At 41.4% G+C, this 20529-nt stretch overlaps 1 protein-coding gene across 1 annotated transcript; it reads left to right on the plus strand.

Annotated features, from left to right (window-relative positions):
• The first annotated feature begins 83 nt into the window (after window positions 1-83).
• Window positions 84-20329, plus strand: LOC125231922 (cohesin subunit SA-1). The gene is made up of 19 exons (XM_048137525.1): window positions 84-774; window positions 1254-1424; window positions 2304-2508; window positions 3010-3137; window positions 3316-3413; window positions 3828-3951; window positions 4345-4523; window positions 4965-5187; window positions 8471-8654; window positions 9072-9292; window positions 10012-10230; window positions 11157-11315; window positions 11858-12058; window positions 12585-12744; window positions 16485-16615; window positions 16971-17141; window positions 17537-17722; window positions 18100-18238; window positions 18586-20329. The coding sequence occupies exons 1-19, from the start codon at window positions 286-288 to the stop codon at window positions 18648-18650; spliced, it is 3453 nt and encodes a 1150-aa protein (XP_047993482.1). The 5' UTR covers window positions 84-285; the 3' UTR covers window positions 18651-20329.
• The last annotated feature ends 200 nt before the right edge of the window (window positions 20330-20529 follow it).

The following is a 20529-nucleotide window of genomic DNA, read 5'->3' on the forward strand; positions in this document are numbered from 1 at the left end:
CAAAGCAAATCTTTGTATCCGAGGCATAGACTATGGGGTAAAGTTGCCGTTTTAAAAAATATGTGTAATGTTTATGATTTATTGTCTATAGTCAAGTTTGTTTTTTTGTTATGGCTGTCTTGTGTGAAAGCGTCTGCGTTTGCTGTTTCTTTCTAAAAATCAATAAAATTTTCAATACGGTCAATACGGTTTTGTAAAGTGAGCAGTGTTCGTTTATATTGAGTAACATGTAGTGCGATCCACAAGCAACAAGAATTTTGTTCAGGCGTAACGCACAACATCACCATGCATCGCCGTGGCGGGAAACGTATCCGGATGGATGATCCTCCACCGGAGTACGTGAATCCCATGACCCCGGCTACTCCCATGACCGACTACGGCGGGCAGTCCGTACACGAACCGGAGACGCCCAACGTCAACTACTCGGGGTTCAACGTCGGGACCGTGGCGAACTCCACCGCCGTCGAGCCGCCGCGAGAGGAAGAACAGGATTCTCTTCATGAGGAAGATGATATGCGGTCACCCTCCCCGGCGCCTACTAAGCGTGTGACAAGAAGTCGCGGGCGCGGTGGAGACGGCGGCTACGTGGGGCGGCTGGCCGAGTCGCCGCCGCCGCCGCCGCTGCGGCCCCGGCGCGGGCGCGGCGGCCGCGGTCGAGGCCGAGGGCGCGGCGCGCCTCCTCCGCCATCTTATTCACCTCCTCCCATGTTACTTCCTGGAGATGATGAGAACAGCCTTTACAATATACTTCGTTTCAATAAGACTGCTATCAATGTGAGTATTTTGTTATTGTTTCTTGTTTAGGCTTTACCAAAAGTTAACATGAGACTGAAATGAAATTGATTTCAGATAACTCTAGATTACTAGACTAATATAGAGATGGGTAATCTTGACTCCGCGATCGGATCCGAATCATTAACTCCGGATCCGCGTTCGGTACCGACTCCACTTATCGACTCTTTGACTCCTTTGAATCCTACAAATCTAAGTCACTCCAAACTAGCTGGTTTCAAGTAAAAAACTAAACACTTCTTCGAATCTGTTGACTCCTATATTTACTCCTCATATCGCACTTTCAAATATTGCGAAAAGGACGGCCTGACGCTGTTTCGTTTATCAGCCGACCCTGCTTGCCCTAATAAGTATGTGCTCTTATTTATTTTATTGTTCCATAGTCTGTATACATATTTTGCATTTATAATTGTCTAAAAATACATTTGTTAGAAGTTAAATATAATTTTGAACCTTTGCAGCAAGTTGTGGATATGTGGATTGAACAGTACAAAAGCAACCGTGAGCATGCACTGGTGCAGCTCATGCAGTTTTTCATCAATTCCTCTGGCTGCCGAGGGAAGGTGACTCCTGACATGGCTCAGATGGACCATACTCTCATTATCAAGAAAATGACACAGGAGTTTGATGAGGTAATATTATTATTATTAATTATATTCAATTCATGTTATTTTTTACAGTTCTGATTTTTATATAATTTAGTAGATAGTTTTTAAGTTAAACCACTCCAGACAAGTCACTCCTCAAAAAATATAATTGTGTTTATTTGGCTTGTTCTGAGTTTATGTACTGCCTTGCAAAAACTTGCCACCACAATGGCATGCCACAATGCACATCTCCACTAACCAAGTCTATTAATGTGCTATTGCAACAGAAGAAGCAATCATGTATGCCATGTACAAAATAAAATTTACATTAGCTTTACAAAATGGATCCCACAATACTTAGCAGATTTTAAATTTCACCATTTAACCTTATTCAATGATATATTATCCAGATTATCCAGAGTGATTAATTCACTCTAAATTTCACCATTTAACCTTATTCAATGATATATTATCCAGATTATCCAGAGTGATTAATTCACTCTAAATTTCACCATTTAACCTTATTCAATGATATATTATCCAGATTATCCAGAGTGATTAATTCACTCTAAATTTCACCATTTAACCTTATTCAATGATATATTATCCAGATTATCCAGAGTGATTAATTCACTCTAAATTTCACCATTTAACCTTATTCAATGATATATTATCCAGATTATCCAGAGTGATTAATTCACTCTAAATTTCACCATTTAACCTTATTCAATGATATATTATCCAGATTATCCAGAGTGATTAATTCACTCTAAATTTCACCATTTAACCTTATTCAATGATATATTATCCAGATTATCCAGAGTGATTAATTCACTCTAAATTTCACCATTTAACCTTTTAACCTTATTCGATGATATATTATCTAGATTATCCAGAGTGATTAATTCACCCATTTTTGTTTAGGAAAGTGGAGAATATCCTCTAATAATGTCAGGGCAGACATGGAAGAAGTTCCGAGCAAACTTCTGTGAGTTCATCCAGACACTGGTGAAGATGTGTCAGTATTCCATCATCTACGACCAGTACCTCATGGATAACATCATCTCGCTGCTCACTGGCTTGTCTGACTCACAAGTCAGAGCGTTCAGACACACTGCTACTCTTGCAGGTTGGTTATTTCTTAAAAATAAGACTAAAATAGAGCTCAAGACAAAGACAAATATATAAGGTCAGCTTCTAATGAACACAATTGACATAGGAAATTCTCAATCAATCAATAAATCAAATATATTTCGTCATCACAGGTAACAATTAGGTGACAATATGTTATATTATTGCCGAGCTGTGTAGGCGTACGAAATATAATTTGGCAATATATTTACAAAGCAGATCGTAAAATAATTACCTTATACTAAATACATTTACATAATATTTACATTAAATAATTTATATTCAAAGTATACATGCAATGTCTCTTCTCATTATACATTTTATATCATACTGTCCTAACAGTCTTGGAGGATCCTGATGAGTTCTTGATGGTTGTAAAGTTTACGATTAGAAGGATACCAATATGTATATTTTTTGGTGTTGGAAAATACTCAGATTTTTACTTGATGATGAAAAAGAAATATTTGAATAAGACCCTTAATCCTGAACATTGTTACAGTGATGAAACTAATGACAGCTCTTGTGGATGTGGCTTTATTAACGTCTGTGAACTGCGACAACTGTTTACGTCAGTATGAAGCGGAGCGGCTGAAAGCGAGAGACAAACGAGCGAGCGAGAGGCTTGAGGTTAGTATATCTTTTGAATGTATCATTTGATTTGATAAATCAACTATTTATTATTTAATTCCTGTTTCTTTAAAAATTCATGTTTTCTCAAACCCCTTTACTCCCAATTTTCGTAATCTCTTGAGTAGAATGAATGGCAAATATTTGTTTCTAGATTTTTTGTAATTCTGTGTCATAGGTGCTTGTGGCGAAGCGGCAGGAGTTAGAAGAGAACATGGAGGAGATCAAGAACATGCTTTCTTACATGTTCAAGTCCGTGTTTGTGCATAGATACAGGTAAAATACTTTGTAATATTAACTGTATTTTATTCACCCCTGCTGCAGTACGGCAATCTTGTTAGGTACAAGCAGTTACTTACACGAAAACCATATCAAACAATTAGATTGGATTTTTGTAAATTAATAAATATAAATATAATTTATTTTTCAAGTAGGCATATTACAATGCGCATATATGAACGTCAAATAAAGCTACGCTGGCTCTGTCCTCGGCCTTCTCGAGAATATTTCAGGCCCCCCTGAGTTGGAGGTGGGTATCCACTATGGGACCGGCACTCTAGACTCTCGGCTGGCCACTTCTTTTCAAATCCTTTCTATTTGACCTCAAAATTATAAGGGCTGCATTAAGCTTATGAACTGACTTAAGAGTTTTCAGTTTTACTAGTATTACAATAATATCGTGTTTTGCAGAGACACGCTGCCGGACATCAGAGCCATCACTATGGCTGAGATAGGCATCTGGATGGAAAAATTCCCTGCACATTTCCTCGATGATCTCTATCTCAAGTACATTGGGTGGACTTTGCATGACAAGGTATGTTCGTTACTAATATTCAAATCATTACAATTTTTTTTAGATTTATAGTAAGAATGTTTTTCGCATTGCACGGAGTGAGAGGCCACACATTCAGCAAAGCATCTTTAGTAGATGCTAAACTGTTAGCACTCTTATTGATTAAATGACTTTTTTTGCTAATTAATTTCCATTTTGTCCTTTTTCCCAGCAGGGGCAAAACCAAACGTAATTAAACAAACCACAAAATAATAAGAAAGTCAATACCGTTTAAATCCCGCGGACATGACGATTTCATACGAAAAGTCAAAACCTTTGATATCATTTGTTCACCACTTTTTTTCTAAAAAATTGCTAGGCGAGAGTGTTTTAAGCTTTCGATGAAATCCGTCAATTATTCATGTTTTTTATTAGGTGGGCGAAGTCCGTCTCCGCTGCCTGCAAGCCTTACAGCCCCTGTACGAGTGTGAAGAGCTGAAGGGCAAACTGGAACTCTTTACCAGCAAGTTCAAAGATCGCATCGTCGCTATGTCGCTCGACAAAGAAACAGACGTCGCCGTTCACGCCGTGCGGCTTGTTATAGCTATTCTCAAGTTAGTTTTTACACTTCTTTTCTTTAATAATTATAACTTGTTGCCTCAGAAATGAGCCTAGTGTTTTTTGTTACGATTTTTTTTTCTTATAAAATGGCTGCCTCTGCAAGAGTTCTGATTTAGCAAAACAACTTTTCATAATATCATCTTAAGACTTTTGAAGTACAGAGAAGGCAGTCCTAGATAATTCTATTAATTATGCAGATATTTTGAGTACTTAGATGCGTCCTAGATTTGAGACCGCGCCAGAGTCGTCATTACAAGTCGCGAATAAAGCATGTATTACAACTACAGAAGTAGATACTGTCTACACAGCAAACGAGTGCTCCGTAAATGGTGCCATAACAGGTCAAGAGCACACCTACACCAAATCTGAATTTTTGCCTCGTGCATGATTGTGTTTATGAAAAACATGGTAATAACTTTGGGTAATATTCTCAGGATGCACCCCGACGTGCTAACCGACAAAGACTGCGAGAACGTATACGAGTTAGTATACTCGTCAAACCGAGCCGTGGCGGCTGCGGCGGGCGAGTTCCTAAACGTGCGGCTCTTCCGCGCCGAACCTCCGCCTTCCACGCCGCCCCGGTCACGTCGCGGCAAGGAACGATTGCCCAATACGCCGCTTATTAGAGATCTGGTGCAGTTCTTCATAGAGTCTGAGGTGAGGACATGTCTTCAGAATAGATACTAGGTGTTAACCGACATAGGCTGCCTATACAAACTGGTATGCTCAAACCACAGAACACCCCACTAGAAGCCAAATGCAAGCGATATTGTTCGAGACGCAAATCACCAATCCTTGCGGGGTGAGGCGGGCGCGCACGGTGCTGCCATTGGTCGTTTCAAATAATGGCGCGCCTTTATGATTAGCAGTAGGGATGGGAATGGGACATGTCTATTATAGACAATGGTACCGGTACCAGTACTGTGGTGAATTTGTTTTGCAACAAATTATAATATTATAATTAAATTATAATAAGGCCTACTTACCCTTCGGGTTGGAAGGTCAGATGGCAGTCGCTTTCATAAAACTAGTGCCTACGCCAAATCTTGGTAGTAGTTTCCAAAGCGGACCCCAGGCTCCCATGAGCCGTGGCGAATGCCGATGCCGGGATAACGCAAGGAGGATGATAATTGTGATAGCATCTCAATAAAAATCATTCTAGTAACTAATAACTAAACTGTGCATTTTTACTTACGTTTACTAAGTTAAATAACCAACTAAATATTCTAAACTAATCAATGAACTAAATACCACTACAGACTCTACAGATTCTAGATAATTATTCACTATTACAAATCTGCTTTCTTTTATATTTCATAAAATGGTAGCACATGGTACGAACGGCAGTACGAAGTTCCCGCAACAGACATAAACTAACATGGCCCCATGCCTAGTCGTTTACGTGAAAGGGATAGCATATCACATTTTTAACTCGGTAAAGAGGGATGGACGCGCCTCGGCGCCGCTCAGCACAACCATATTGACCAGTATAAATGAACTCCGCGGACAATAAACAATATTCAACAAAATAATTAATTTGACTTAACTGTGGAATGTTGTTCCATCTTTTTTACATGTAGAAGTGTTAGAAGACTTGCCACACCACTTTATGCTGTAAGAGACCATTGTTTGCAACCAAAATTGATTATTTAAGATTTTTTCCCGAGCGGACACGGACACTGTTAGCGGGTCGTATACTTGGGCGCTACTGATCGGTGTCGCACGCGTTCAAACTTTTATAAACCTGATTTGTCGTATGCTTGGTGACCGCGAGTCGCCCTGTAAGGGCCATCTTGTTGTATTGATCTGTGGCTCAAACCGAGCCGTGGCAGCTGCGGCGGGCGAGTTTCGGAACGGAAGCCGTCGCGCTCGCGCCGTGGGAAAGAGCGTCTGCCCAATACGCCGCTTATAAGGAATCTGGTGCAGTTCTTCATCGAGTCTGAGGTGCGCTGCTATAAGTAGATATACTCAGGATGTACTAAAACCCTGTTGTATTTGTTCCTAAACGCCGCGTAAGGTTGAAATGCGCCCCTTCCCCGCTATAGGCACTGATGTCACCAAAAGGAACTAAGCGATGAGCTATCGGCGATAGAACGAACAAAAGATAGTCGCTTCCGTGTAAATAAAAGAGAGAGCTATTACCGCGTCTCTTTTATTTACACGGGAGCAACCTTTTGGTCGCTTCTATCGTCGATAACTCATCGTTTAAAATAGGTAGGGGACTCTATGGAGTTAGCTGCTATTTTATATATATTTATACACAGATGTCATATAAACCATAGATCAAGCAAACGTATCTACTTAGCGTGTCAAATGAACTCTGTGAAATCCACTGAGTTGTCCGTCTAATCGCAGCTTGCAGCTTTCGGGCGTCAATTTTTGTAAGTTGAAGTCAACAAAAACATTAAAAATGCCTCGTTACATGACATTTAATAGGCTAGTTTCCTACTAGTCAAATCAGCTTCTTTTTAAGAACTGTCAAAACGATTTGATAATATGGAATTACTATGAAATACTGAGGAGTGACGTCACGGTCAATACATTTACTTTATATCTTTCTCTGTGACTTATTAAATAGAAATTATGTTTAAACAAAACCACTGTCCAAATTTTTCTACTAATTATGTGGTGCTTTATTTCGTGCACTGCATAAAATATTTTATTTTAAGTATAGGAAACTAGCCTATTGCAACAACATAAAACTTATCAACACTCAAGGGCCTGAGACATATTTAAAATCACAGGCAAGTAACTTCAGTACAAAATCTGACACGCTCGGCCGCCATACAAATAAATGAACTCGTTTCTTCTATCTAAATCTAATTCTGTGTATATATATATAAACTTAAATATCACCGCCGTTCGTGAATATGATGAACCTAAATGTATGTTCCATGTCTGTCTGCTCATAATCTCTGTTTTATTACATTTCACAAGTTTGTGATGAATCAAAACTATTATCAATCAATCAAAACTATTGTCAATAGTGTTAGATGGGCAGGCACGATGTCGGACCCGTACAGATTGGATTGTGGCGTGAGGCAAGGCGGGTTAACCTCGCCCACACTCTTCAATCTGTACGTGAATGGACTACTTGAGGCGCTGGGTAAGATGCGTGTCATATAGATGCAGTTTGCGTAAACAATATAAGCTATGCAGACATGGTTTTGCTCAGCGCGTCGGCTTGTGGCTTACGTCAATTGTTACATGTATGTGAGAAGTACGCCCATGAACACGGCCTTAAATACAATGTAACAAAAAGTTATTTGATGGTATTTGACCCAAAAAATCGGATAAATGAGGTTCCTCCTATTTATCTCAATGATGTTCCACTTGAGAGAGTGGGGAGCTTCAAATATTTAGGTCATATTGTTACGTCTGACCTTAAAGATAATATGGACGTAGAACGAGAACGGAGGGCTCTGTCGGTTAGGGCAAATATGATTTCACGTAGGTTTGCGCGGTGTACAAAGGAGGTAAAACTTACCTTATTTAGAGCGTATTGTACTTCCATGTACACATGCAGCCTATGGAAATTCTATACGCAGCGGACTTACGGAGCCCTTCGGATCCAGTACAGCAACGCGTTCCGGGTATTGATGGGGCTGCCTCGTTTCTGCAGCGCATCAGGTATGTTTGCAGAAGCGCACGTGGACTGTTTTTATACGACTATGCGCAAACGGTGTACATCCCTGGTACGCCGGGTGCGGGCCAGCCCCAACCCTATCCTGTGTATGTTAGCGGATAGATTGGACTGTCCGTATATGCGACACTGCTGTGAAATGCATGTTTCCAGCAGTGAATATATATTGTAATTATTATTATTAGTTTAAGTACTAACATTTTAAACGTAAGTTTACTAACAAATTGTATGAGTCATTAGTTACTCGAAATAAACAATTTCATTTCATTTCATTATTTAAAGTAACTTTTTTCTCAGTTACACGAGCACGGCGCGTACCTGGTAGACTCGTTGATCGAGTCTAACCCAATGATGAAGGACTGGGAATGTATGACGGACTTACTACTAGAGGAACCAGGTCCCGGAGAAGAGGCATTAGACAACCGGCAGGAGTCTTCACTCATAGAACTGATGGTCTGCTGCGTGCGACAGGCTGCTTCAGGTCAGTATGACTAGTGGATCTATTAATTGAGTTCAAGTATGATACGTGTAACGTTTGAGAACGTGTAACCAACTTGAACAACTCAATAAAATAGGTTCAATATTACTTAATTCATCTGCACCACCTTTACAATGATTTGATTCGTTTAACTCGAATTTGGCAGTCAAAAAACAATAGCTAGCCTATAAATTAAAAAAGAAAAATTATAAGAAGAAAAAATAATATTTTGAATTTAATTTTAACTCTCTCGTGAAAAGTTATCTAGTCAATCGGAGTTTTGACAATAATTTGATGTCCTTCCTTTATAACTCTGGCTACAGTAAGCATGCTCAATATTGTCTCACAGCGCCTTTCATTTGTTTTCAATGTGATTCTCTAGGTTAATTGACACATCGCTGGCGTATTGTCTGTCCACAGGCGAGCCCCCGGTGGGGCGCGGCGCGGCGCGCAAGCACGTGGCGGCGCCCAGCAAGGAGCAAGCCAAGGCCGTGGCGGACGACCGCGCGCGCCTCACGCAGCACTTCATCGCGGTGCTGCCCGCGCTCTTGGACAAGTTCGGCGCCGACGCCGAGAAGCTGGCCAACCTCGTCGCCATCCCTATGCACTTTGAGCGCTCGCTCTACTCTACTGCGAGACAGGTAATTACTCGTGCTCGTTACTAATATGCCTTTGTTTTGTTTACCCAGGGGGAATCTGTTATGGATCCCACTGGTCCGGGAAAGCCAAGTGGGTATGTCCGACTCCCACGGACTAAACCTCCTGAGCTGTTCCGACGCTCGCCTTGGGCGGGATTTTGGAAACACGGTTGTAGACCACCATTGCAATTGTTACTAATATGCCAGCACCAACCTATGTGATTGTAGCGACAAAGATGAGATGACAGGTGAGGCATATACTAGAGTGACAGAAATAGCGTTGCTCGACAAGTTCGGCGCCGACGCGGAGAAGCTGGCCAACCTTGTCGCCATTCCTATGCACTTTTAGCGCTCGGTCTACTGTACTGCGAGACAGGTAGCTAACATGCGAACTTTTAAGATTTTTAAATTTTTGTTTAAGAATTGTAACACTCTTGTGGTAGATGTCGCTAGGGGTACCACTCCACTCCTCCGTATCCACTCGTCCGTATGGATCCGCTCCATCGCTCTATCAACTGAGCCACCAAGACTTGGTGACTCAATTGATAGAGCGTGGGGTATCGATCCATAGGCCGCGAGTTCAAGTCACCTTACTGCCTTAGGTTTTCCACTTTTAAAATCCTTCTGAAGTGCCGAAAACTTAGTTATTTTGGCTCTGATTCTGTGTGTTTTCATGGTCTCAAGTTTCAAACTTAATTAAACTCTTCTTATCTTTTTCATAGGAAACGGCGCTACGTGAGCTGCTCGCGCGTCTTAAAGACATCGTGGGCGCACAAACCGAGGCCGAAGTCTTAGAGACGGCCGGTCGTACACTTGAATACTTATGCGAGGCCGAAGGCGCCGCGGCTCGGCAGTGCGCCGTCGCCAGGGCGACCATCACGGACATGTGCGTCAACAGATACAAGGAGGCTATCGACGAGTACCGCTCGTTACAACAAGGGGTGAGTTACTGTTGGCTAATCTTAACACTATCATCACACAAGAGATAAGAGATCGTGAGTCCGCAAACTGAGGCTGAGGTCTTGGAGACCGCCGGCCGAACTCTCGAGTACTTGTGCGAGGCGGAAGGCGCCGCGGCTCTGCAGTGCGCCATCGTCAGGGCAACAGGGCAATCATGGACATGTGCGTCAACAGATACAAGGAAGCTATTACCGAGGAAGGAAAGGAAGCTTTTGATGCCTGTGTGGTGACGGGTAAAGAATTTCACCACCCCCTTTCTTCCCGTGGGTGTTGTACAATGCGACTATGAGATATGGGTTAAATTGTGGCGTAGGCGAGAGGCTGGCAACCTGTCACTGCAATGTCACAGTTTCATTTTCAACCCCTTATTTGCCAGGAGTGGCACTGAAGCTTTAGTAGTTTCATGTGTTCTGCCTACCCCTTTATGTGATACAGGCGTGATTGTATGTATGTATGTATGTATTGACGAGGACGCAAGGGGCGAGTTACTGTTGGTTACACAGAGATCGTGAGTTCGTATTCCTAAGACGAAGTCCGGAAGAATATTGATCGTACTATCGAGGTCTCTCAGCTAAAGGCAAAACTGTAATAATCCAATGCCTAGTGCCTAAACCTAGATACAACCCAGTGCCAGAGCGTCAGGCTAAAAGCCGTAACTTTTAGACCACACGTCCGAATTACTTAAAAGCGTTAGTTAGTATGCGCTCGCTTAAATCTAGTTCGCTTGATCTTAGAGGACTTAGTTACAGTTTTGGGCTTAGAGGGACTACTGCCTATCATTTGTCACCAGAACTGTCACGTTTTAACAAGTGTAGAAGTACATAGTGTGAAACTATCCCACCACAAATCCACCATGATATGGTTGCGGTTTTAGTTTCAAAAACATTAATGAGCAACATTTTTGCAGGGTGAAGAGCCAGATGCGGACGAGACGTTCAACGTAGTGAACTCACTGCGCAAGGTGTCAATTATGTACATGTGCCACGATCTAAACAACACCAACATCTGGGACTCCCTGTTCGAAGATCTGCCCAAGTGCCTGAAGCCCAACGAGATGCCAGCGCAGGTTTGTGGTTTATATCTAAAGTTACAACTGTTACAAGGTATTCTAGTATCAAAAAACCGGCCAAGAGCGTGTCGGGCCACGCTCAGTGTAGGGTTCCGTAGTTTTCCGTATTTTTCTCAAAAACTACTGAACCTATCAAGTTCAAGACAATTTTCCTAGAAAGTCTTTATAAAGTTCTACTTTGTGATTTTTTCATATTTTTTAAACATATGGTTCAAAAGTTAGAGCGGTCAGGACGCACTTTTTTTTCCTTTAGGAGTGATTATTTCCGAAAATACTAATATTATCAAAAAACCATCTTAGTAAACCCTTATTCATTTTTAAATCATGTTTTTACCTATTCTGTTTTCTTCCTAATCGATAGACTAGACCTGTACATGATTGACTATATCGACAGTACGAAAATTAGTAAAGCAAGTAGTACTATTGAAAAATATTGTTTCAGAATGGCAATTTTTATATTATGTCTAGGACTAGGAAATTGCCATATAACTTATCATGTCTAGGTAGCTGGTAGTTACTTTTTTATACTTGTTTATCAGGCGCTGGTATACGTGGTCCGCTGTCTGTTCTACTCCGTGCTATGGTCTCTGCACGAGCTCGAAGAGCGCGCCTCCGGGGCTGGATCTGGCGGGGCCAGTGTGGAGTCTGGCGCGGCGGCGTTGAGGGAACGGTTACACGCGTACGCTAGCTTGTGCAAGGACATTGTGGCGAGAGGCGTCGAGCCACAGCTTCGTGAAGAGGTAAGATTTTGTGTTCTACTCCATGGTGTAATCAGTGCAAGAGTTAAAAATGTCTTAGCAGTCAGAGTCGGATCAGATCCGGTTTAGCAAGTTCAGAGGCGGGTGCTAAAGCGTTGCGACGGGGGTTACACGCGTTCGCCAGCACAATATTATGGGGTCGAACCGCAATTAATGCAAGTAACGAATCTTCAATAATATGTTCATGGAGCTTAATGGGCTCAAGGCCACAAACCAGCCGACGCGAAGAAATGGCCTACATTGGAGAGAGCTGGCCCAGAGTGTACTGGAGTAAGGTGCCTGTTCACTCTTGATTTGAAGGTTGCTGGGTTTTATGAGCATTGAATGGTCTTGAATGAAAACATTTTCTAATCTAGTATTACAAATTAATAGAACCTGCCATTTAATAAACAAACTTACACAATATCACTCATACAATCAATTATTTTTCATTCCATTCCACTCATCAGCTCTCATGAATTGACCTGTACTTTCTAAAATGACGCAACACTAACCTGTACTTATCTAGGCGTACACATCCCTCTGCGACCTGCTGATCTTCTTCGCGGAGCAACTCGGCTCGCGCGGCTCTCCGGCGCTCCGCCCGCTAGTCCTGGAGCCCGATCCAGAGCTCTGCGACCTTCTCAACGACTTCATACAGGAGTTCGTGTTCGTGCAGCACAACTACGGTAATGACACGTCTTGCATAAATACATTTTTCTACTCGTCCACTGTAATCTGTCAATTAGGACACCACAGACTAAACTATAAGTGCTAACTTTTCAGTGTTGATACTCTATGGCAGTTCCGATTCAACTATAATATCTCATTATAGTTGACTTTTAGTTAACTGTAATAATTTCAAAAATAGAATTTGATACAATTTCTATACTAATTTGCGATACCTGGCAAATTTTTCTGCATCTGAAACACATTTTTTTTTATCTGTCGCGTTATCGGCCAATCAGAGACGGTTATTACAAACAATTGGTTGCTAGGTAATTCGATGTTGATACAACGGTGAACGACGCTATTAACATAATAATAACGTATACAATAGTGATATAATTGTGTTGTTTACCTCTGTAATAAAATTTATTGTAATGTGTGTGTTCCTATGTACATTTCTGAGGTTGTGCAATAAAGTGGATTTGTATTGTATTGTATAATTAAGCTTTTCACTCTCGTACCGTACTATTAGGCCACTCAGGAAGCTTCGTGGCCTAAACATAGTACTCGACTGAAAAGCTTTGTATTATATCACGATTGTATAAAATACTATCACAGCTCTGCGCTTTTGACACAGTATAAAACCAGTAATAATTCTTCTAACAAATATTGCGCCGCGTGGTTTGTCCTGGAGTAGCGCTCTGCGCGAGCGAGGTGCAGAGAGTACATGCGGAACCGGATGATGCCGGTCGCGTCAGTACGCGCCGCGCTGCGTGGCGCTGCCAAGGTCGCGCGCAGCGCGTGCGAGGGAGCCAAATACCGATCGCGGGAGATTAACTACTGAGTCGTCCTTATACTGTGCTTTTGATATAAGTTGGACGTCGCTGATAGGACAGTGGATCGACTTTTTCTTGTGAGATAGGATTGTATGTATTGTGGATGGCGTTAAACGTGATTGAGCTAAGCAGATGGCTATGCGTTTAACTGGAAGACGCATTTACACTAAGTAAGGCGTTTACATCAATTCAGTTGAACCTACGCGACAATATATAGCCGAACTGGGTCTCTTTTAAACACAATGTATTTAGAAATGTATAATTCACAAAAGTATCGTGATTGTTTGGGCTAATGTGACAGAATAACAACAGGAATAGTTGATTCACAAAGCATATTGAAGCTAACACATCCGTCAAAGATTTTTAACAACCGTTGTGTACTTACATGGATATATTTTTATGGAAACCAATTTATAGTAAAATGTTTTAATATCAGGTAATATCTACGACACGGTTTCACGACAGAAATCTTAAGTTGTTTATGTAAGAATAAAAAATTGCTGTAACTTATAAAATGTTAGAAAATAATGTGTTCAATGGAAAATTAAATTAAATATAAAGTTTTGGAGAAGCGAACATGCACATTGTTAAGTAAGGGAGTGATGGTGGCAAACTGGTTGAGTTTTATAAGGAACAGTCTTATAACGATCCATTATAACTATTATAAGCTTTATATAATAAGGTACTTGATCTTACCGCGTAAAAACATTATAGTTGCTTACGCTCTGTAGCGAGCAAAACGATGGCTCCAATACGTTACAGATCGTGAACGATTGACATGTTGCTTAGGCCAGTTGTTCAGTATAATGGATCCTTACAAAACTACACCTTATTAGTTTGGACGGCATTGTACAGTTAGCAGCTGCTGATTTTCTAAAAATATTTCGTAGCAAAACGGGGTCCAATAAATTTCTATAAGCCCTTTATGAAGTTCCGCTGCTGACTGTACACACGAGGGTAACTGCACTGGTTTCTGAATCTCTTGTACAAAAACTGTCTGTTTCTTTCAAGGGTTTTAAATGGCGGCAAAATAATTAACGTAATCATGTGCTCAATATATCATTTCATTACTAGCAAATGATTGCGTTAGATTTCAGTGTTTCGCTACGCTATAGTTAACCCGACAATTTGTGGAGAAAAAATATGCATTATTTTCGTTGGAAAGTGTACAAGCGACTGTGGACATGGACGCCGCAGCTACCGACCGACTACTCTAGCGCCTCAGATAGTCTTCTTTGGACAAAACTACTAATTGACATGTTTTAAGTTTAGACATTTAAAATACTCTAAAAATCCACTTGTGTTACATATCGATTTTGATTAGATTCGACTAATGCCCGTGTACCCTATTTTTAAACTGCTGGTGTAGTCAATGTTAAAAGTATTTCCTCGTATCTACCAAATAAATAAATACTGAAATTAGAATTTGCTTTTGACGTTGATGAAATACTGGTAGGTGGGTTTTAAGGCTTGCGGTTTACTGTTGGCCCACGCTCGGAAACGTCCGTGGATAGTCGGGTGTAACCTTGTACTGTATACAGTTGAAAAAGTCGTAAATTGGTTTCAAAACACATTTAATTAACCATTATTATACCTCAAATATGGTGTAAAAATGGTTACTTACTTGTGTCGCGCTGTGACTGTATAAAAGGGTACACGGGTACATGGATGACAAAGTTGTCGTGGTGAGAGTTTGTCTAGAATTGGTAGGGCTGGCGCTAGAGCGGTCGGAGCGGCGCGTAACGGAGCGTGTTTGGTTGCATGTCGCGTCCTGTCGTGTCGCGGACTTCGCGCGCCTCTCCGGTAAGCCACTCGCGGTCATCACCGACGGCGCATTTTACCTTAGTAATGCCCCGGGTGCACCCCGGCGGACGCCGTCCGCGGAGCGTCGCAGATTCGTCTTCGTCTCATGCAAACCTGCCGCGTCGCTTGCCGAGCGCGTTGTGTGAGCTAGGTCGGTCGGTAGTGGGGCCGGGTCGGTACCGCGCAATAATGCATATTTTTGTCTCCGGAGCGGACGGTGTGGTGACATGACATTACTAAGGGAAAATTGTCGCGCCCGCTTCTCGCCCGCGCCCGTGAGCGACCGCACTAGCGTCGCGAGCGGTCTCGGAGCGTGTTAACACAGTTTTGTTATTATTTGAGCATGTTTTGTGCGTGTACTCGTTTTAGTTGCGTCATTGTCATGGCTCTAGTGAGACCGTACCTTGGACGTAGGTCCGGGGTGTCACAGTCAAGCTTTTCTGAGTTTAACAATAGGTGTTTGAGGTGCGCTCGTAGTATTAGGACTCTCGGGTAATTTTAAGTATCTATTTTGTATCATACAAATACTATAAAAATTTAGAACTTACGCTATTCAATGTGTTTGGGTTCTACAAATACACGTATAACCAATACCCGAGAGCTCTATTCAACGCAATGCATGACTAACGTAGTACACTGAATGCGCCGAGCGACTCACTTCATTGGTGGTTTTCTAGCTAGTGGATGGTTTTTTTTCTCGTTCCTTTTTAACAATTTTTTCTTTCTCTAGGCTTAGAGGTTTACACTCGTGATCGTTAAATTTACACTAAGATGCAAATTTTCAGAAATAACCCATGGGGACCAAACTCGCCTAAGCCATTACTTATTTATCATTCAGCCATAATGGTACAAGGTTCTTTGTGCTATTATTTCTGCGGTTAAAGTGTACTTTTCATAAAAATAGTTTTGTTTTTGTTTGTTTCGTAGACGTAAAGTTTGTGTGACTTTATGGAAAGTGCACTTATAATTCTCTTTCGGTATTTCCTTAAATGTACTAATTTCTTCCCGCAGCGTCTAATCTGCAACTTATGGCTTTAAAAAGGTCTACTTTCGGTTGCTTCGCCCGCGTCGAGTGTAACCCTCCGTAAACTCCGTGTATTCTAAACCTATTCGTATTACAGATGGTCAAGACGAGAGACGGATAGAAGAGTTGCACAAACGGCGCAACTTCCTGGCGGCGTATTGCAAGCTCATCGTGTATAATGTCACGCCGATACGAAGAGCCGCTGACGTATTCAAACACTACATTAAGGTACAAACATTTGATAAGATCAGTATTTGTCACGCATTGCAGAAAATCGCACAAATTGTAATAATATGAAGATTTGTATCTCAGGGTAAAAGAGTTTTGAGTTGAGCACCTAAAGTGAACTAACTCGTGATGGGGTTACAAAAAATAAAAATGTATCTTGATGTTTCTTCTGAATTAGATAGAAATCGCTATTTGGCGTGTGAACGCTGATATTGCCAGGCCGGAAAGTGGCGCCGTTACCCCCACAAACTTTGTGAATTTTCCCTTGAAAATTCTCATACGTTTTCATTAAAAAAAATGCGTTTAAGAGATGATGGTATATGTTCAAAGTGTTCTAAGGCTCGTTCTTTTTCAGTGCTACAATGACTACGGCGACATAATAAAAGCGACGCTGTCCAAAGCGCGCGAAATCAACAAGCTCTCGTGTGCGCTAACCATGCAGCTTGCTATGCAAGCGCTCTACACCACCATGCTGCAGCGACACGCGACACCACATCGGCAGCTGCCGGAGCTATTGGAGCTTAAGGTGAGATATAAAATAAACTCAAAGGACTCTCAGAGACCCCACACTAGCTCTCTTGAGCGATTGTTCTATGAGTGGTGGTAGTTGTGCTAACATTGCGCTGAGCAGTTGCCATAGAGTTAACTAGACATTAACGCTGGGACACGCTGGTATGGGTTTTTTAAGAATCTCGTACCTAACGCATTTCATAAGTAACAATCAGCATCACAGTATGATAATTTATAAGACCTTTGATCATAATAACGTCAACTGACTCGCGGTGGAAGCCCAATATAATTTATTCTAGTATTCCAATAAAATTCACTACGACGGATGGCGTTTAAAACGGCACTCATCCTTAGATGCTAATAACTCTTAGAGGACTGATTTTGAATGCGGTGATAATTTGTGTGTTGCAGGAGTTAGCGAAGCGTTTCTCGGTGATGTTCGGCCTCGACGCGGTGAAGAATCGTGAAGCTTTAACAGCACTGCATCGAGCTGGTGTGGCTTTCGCGGCGCTCGAGCCGCGTAATCTGTTGTTCCTGGAGCCACTAGCTGAGCTGTCGAATAAATTACTACGACAGGACAAGCGGCATGTGCTCAAGGTACGTTATAGATGGTATAACAATGACTTACTTATATACAGAAACGTTGAAATTGCTCGCTAAGACGAGTCAAGCGAAGCGCAAGGTTACCACCTGCTTGTTCTTGAAGATAGACAAGGAGATAAACAAACTTTTCAGGATTGAACTGTCCAAAAAGTTATGACAGAAAGACGGCGGATATAAGCGCCGAAGGAGAATTTTAGGATTGTTATTATGTAAGAGAGGACTCATTTATATGGTCATGCGAATTTAAGTACATGCATTTATCGTAATATTCGTAATGCAACTAAAATTTCATGCTTGTTCACACAGATACTTAAATATTGTTAATTAGATAACCGTTCGAGTGCAGGATTGCAATAAGTTTGTTGTTGCAGTTCCTGGACGCCAAGATCTCGAGCGGCGCGGGCTGGGGCGAGGAGTGGGCGCCGCTGCAGACGTACCGCGGCTCGCTGCTCACCGACGCGCAGGACGAGCGCCCGCCGCCCGCGCGCCGCCACTACGCCAGGAAGAACAGTCAGTCACCTCAACTCATTCTCCATTCGTCTACCGCGTAGCCTATGTGTGCCCAGTCCGGGATGTCAGTTTGTATGGCCGACACGGGTCCCATGACCTGATTAATTTGAATCTTCCCATAGTACAACCCACCACCCTTTCATTCGACGCCGGAATACAAATAGGCCGCCGGCTCTGGCTAGTATGCTAGTTGCTGGCCTGCAGCCGGCATTGAATTTTTGGAAAACGGTCGTCCTGTCGAGTGTAAAGTAAAGGAGATAGACTCCTTTCTGTTTCTGGTATAATTTTATTTTTTTAAATTAAGTCAATTTAATTTTCCGGAGTCTTAATCCTATTTTAATTCACAGGAGGCCCAGACGCAGAGGACGACGGCGATGAGAACAACGACTCGGAAGGCGAACAGGCCGGGTGAGCGCCACTACTATTGTAGTTAGCATCGAGACCCACATCTACAGACATTTACTATTAAATATCATATGTTTAAGTAACGATAATGCTGCACAATGCCTCTTAAGTTCTAGCGTACCGTATAACCCCCTTATTCATAAACGTACTCTGATGTTATTAAGCCGATAAAGTTCGTTTGCCCTTTTCTATTACACCAATACGTCCGAAAGGGACAAACGAACTTTATCGGCTTGATAACTTATAGTACGTTTCTGAATAAGAGGATAAGTGTATAACTTAGTATAAATGACAAGCTTGTGCTTTTCCGCCGACGACGCAAACGCGAAATGGATCTTTATCACCTGTCAAAAAACTCTGACAAAGCTAAGTTGGCATTGGCAACGATTTTTCGGGCGCATTGCGTCGGACACATACAATAGAAAAAGACGACGTGTGTGTGTTAGTCGTCATGTGGGCACTGAGAACTAAGAAATAATTAAGAAAAAAGTGGCATTCATTCTTGCCTTGCCGGCGGAAAAACAACTACACATGGTTTCTTATCAAAAAGTACAAATATACGCTGGGACTTAAGATGATATTATGCTGATATCAATCATATTATGTAACGTTTATCTAAATATAACACGTCAGAATTATACTATGTATGTAATATTGTACAACTTATACATAATGATTTTAAACGACACTGACATCTGCCAAAATGTATCTGTAAATATAACATATTTATTATGTGTATGTATTAAAAGGGGCCTTATAAAATGAAACATACGGGGGAATCGATGAACTAAGTTGTTAGTTTAGTTAGTGTAGAATAGAGTAGTTAGCCGTATAGTATCCTGTTCAGAGGCAGTCTTGCGAATTCAGAAGAGTACAATTGGCTACAGATTGATCAGACATAATGAACTCCACAGACATATCTACAAAGCGAACACGGGTACGTGGGTTCAAAAGGTTTGGAGTATTTTTATAAGATGTAATTCATCAAAGTATTGCCAGTTAGTCTTTGAACGATACCATCTCTCGTGCGAATTCGGACTTGGCGCTGTTTTCCGGACATTGTCTATAGTTTACATTGTGTCAGTCACTACCAAGCGATGCTTAATCAGTCGGTCCAAACGTCCATAGACTACCAAGAGTTCAAACAATCAAACTAGATTTCCTATTGAATATCTCTGACACGGTCTTCTATGATTGATGGAATCAGGCGTTATTTTGTGGAAATTCATGATAATAAAAACCTAGAAGATTACTTTGCTTCGCGAATAGATAACGTGCTAGTCAATCAGTGCAAAGCTGTTATACTTGCGTGTTTTATACACGCAATTAATGTTCCCATCCTTCCACCGCGAAAATAAATACGCAAACTGACAAGGAATCTGCACGAGTTATCTACAGACCTTGAAATTATAAATAACAAATATAAACATTGACTGACAGTATATGAATAGAAACCAATTTTAGGCGCTAGCGCTGACGCCTGCACCTCAATGTAAATTTGAACGGCCATATGGCTTTGGAAAACCACAATTGACATCTTTCATTATTATCGTCAAACGCCTGAAATCATATTGCAAACAAGGTACGGCCTCTGAGCGGGCCCATGACGGAACCTGTTGACTGTTTTTATTAAAAATTATGTTAGCGTAATTAATATATTTTTATAATAAACGAGTTTTGATATAATATCTGTGATTTTCTTTGCCCTAACGACCCTGCGGAGATTGTACCCGATGAAACTGACAGATATTTGCGCAGATAAGTTGGCATTGTTGATTTTACCAATAGAAACATTTTGTGTCCAAATCTGCAATTCAAGGAATACGTTACCCGAGTACCTACTAGTTGCTTGTAAGTCTAAATATAAGTATTTATTAATTAAAAAA

Source organism: Leguminivora glycinivorella, chromosome 12 (assembly GCF_023078275.1).
Source record: "Leguminivora glycinivorella isolate SPB_JAAS2020 chromosome 12, LegGlyc_1.1, whole genome shotgun sequence".
NCBI classification, from domain to species: domain Eukaryota; kingdom Metazoa; phylum Arthropoda; class Insecta; order Lepidoptera; family Tortricidae; genus Leguminivora; species Leguminivora glycinivorella.

Coding starts and splice junctions, on each gene's coding strand:
- LOC125231922 (XM_048137525.1), top strand. CDS start 286: ATGCATCGCCGTGGCGGGAAACGTATCCGGATGGATGATCCTCCACCG. Junction 8,655..9,071: donor CGTGCGACAGGCTGCTTCAG/GTCAGTATGACT, acceptor GTCTGTCCACAG/GCGAGCCCCCGGTGGGGCGC. Junction 12,745..16,484: donor GTTCGTGCAGCACAACTACG/GTAATGACACGT, acceptor TTCGTATTACAG/ATGGTCAAGACGAGAGACGG.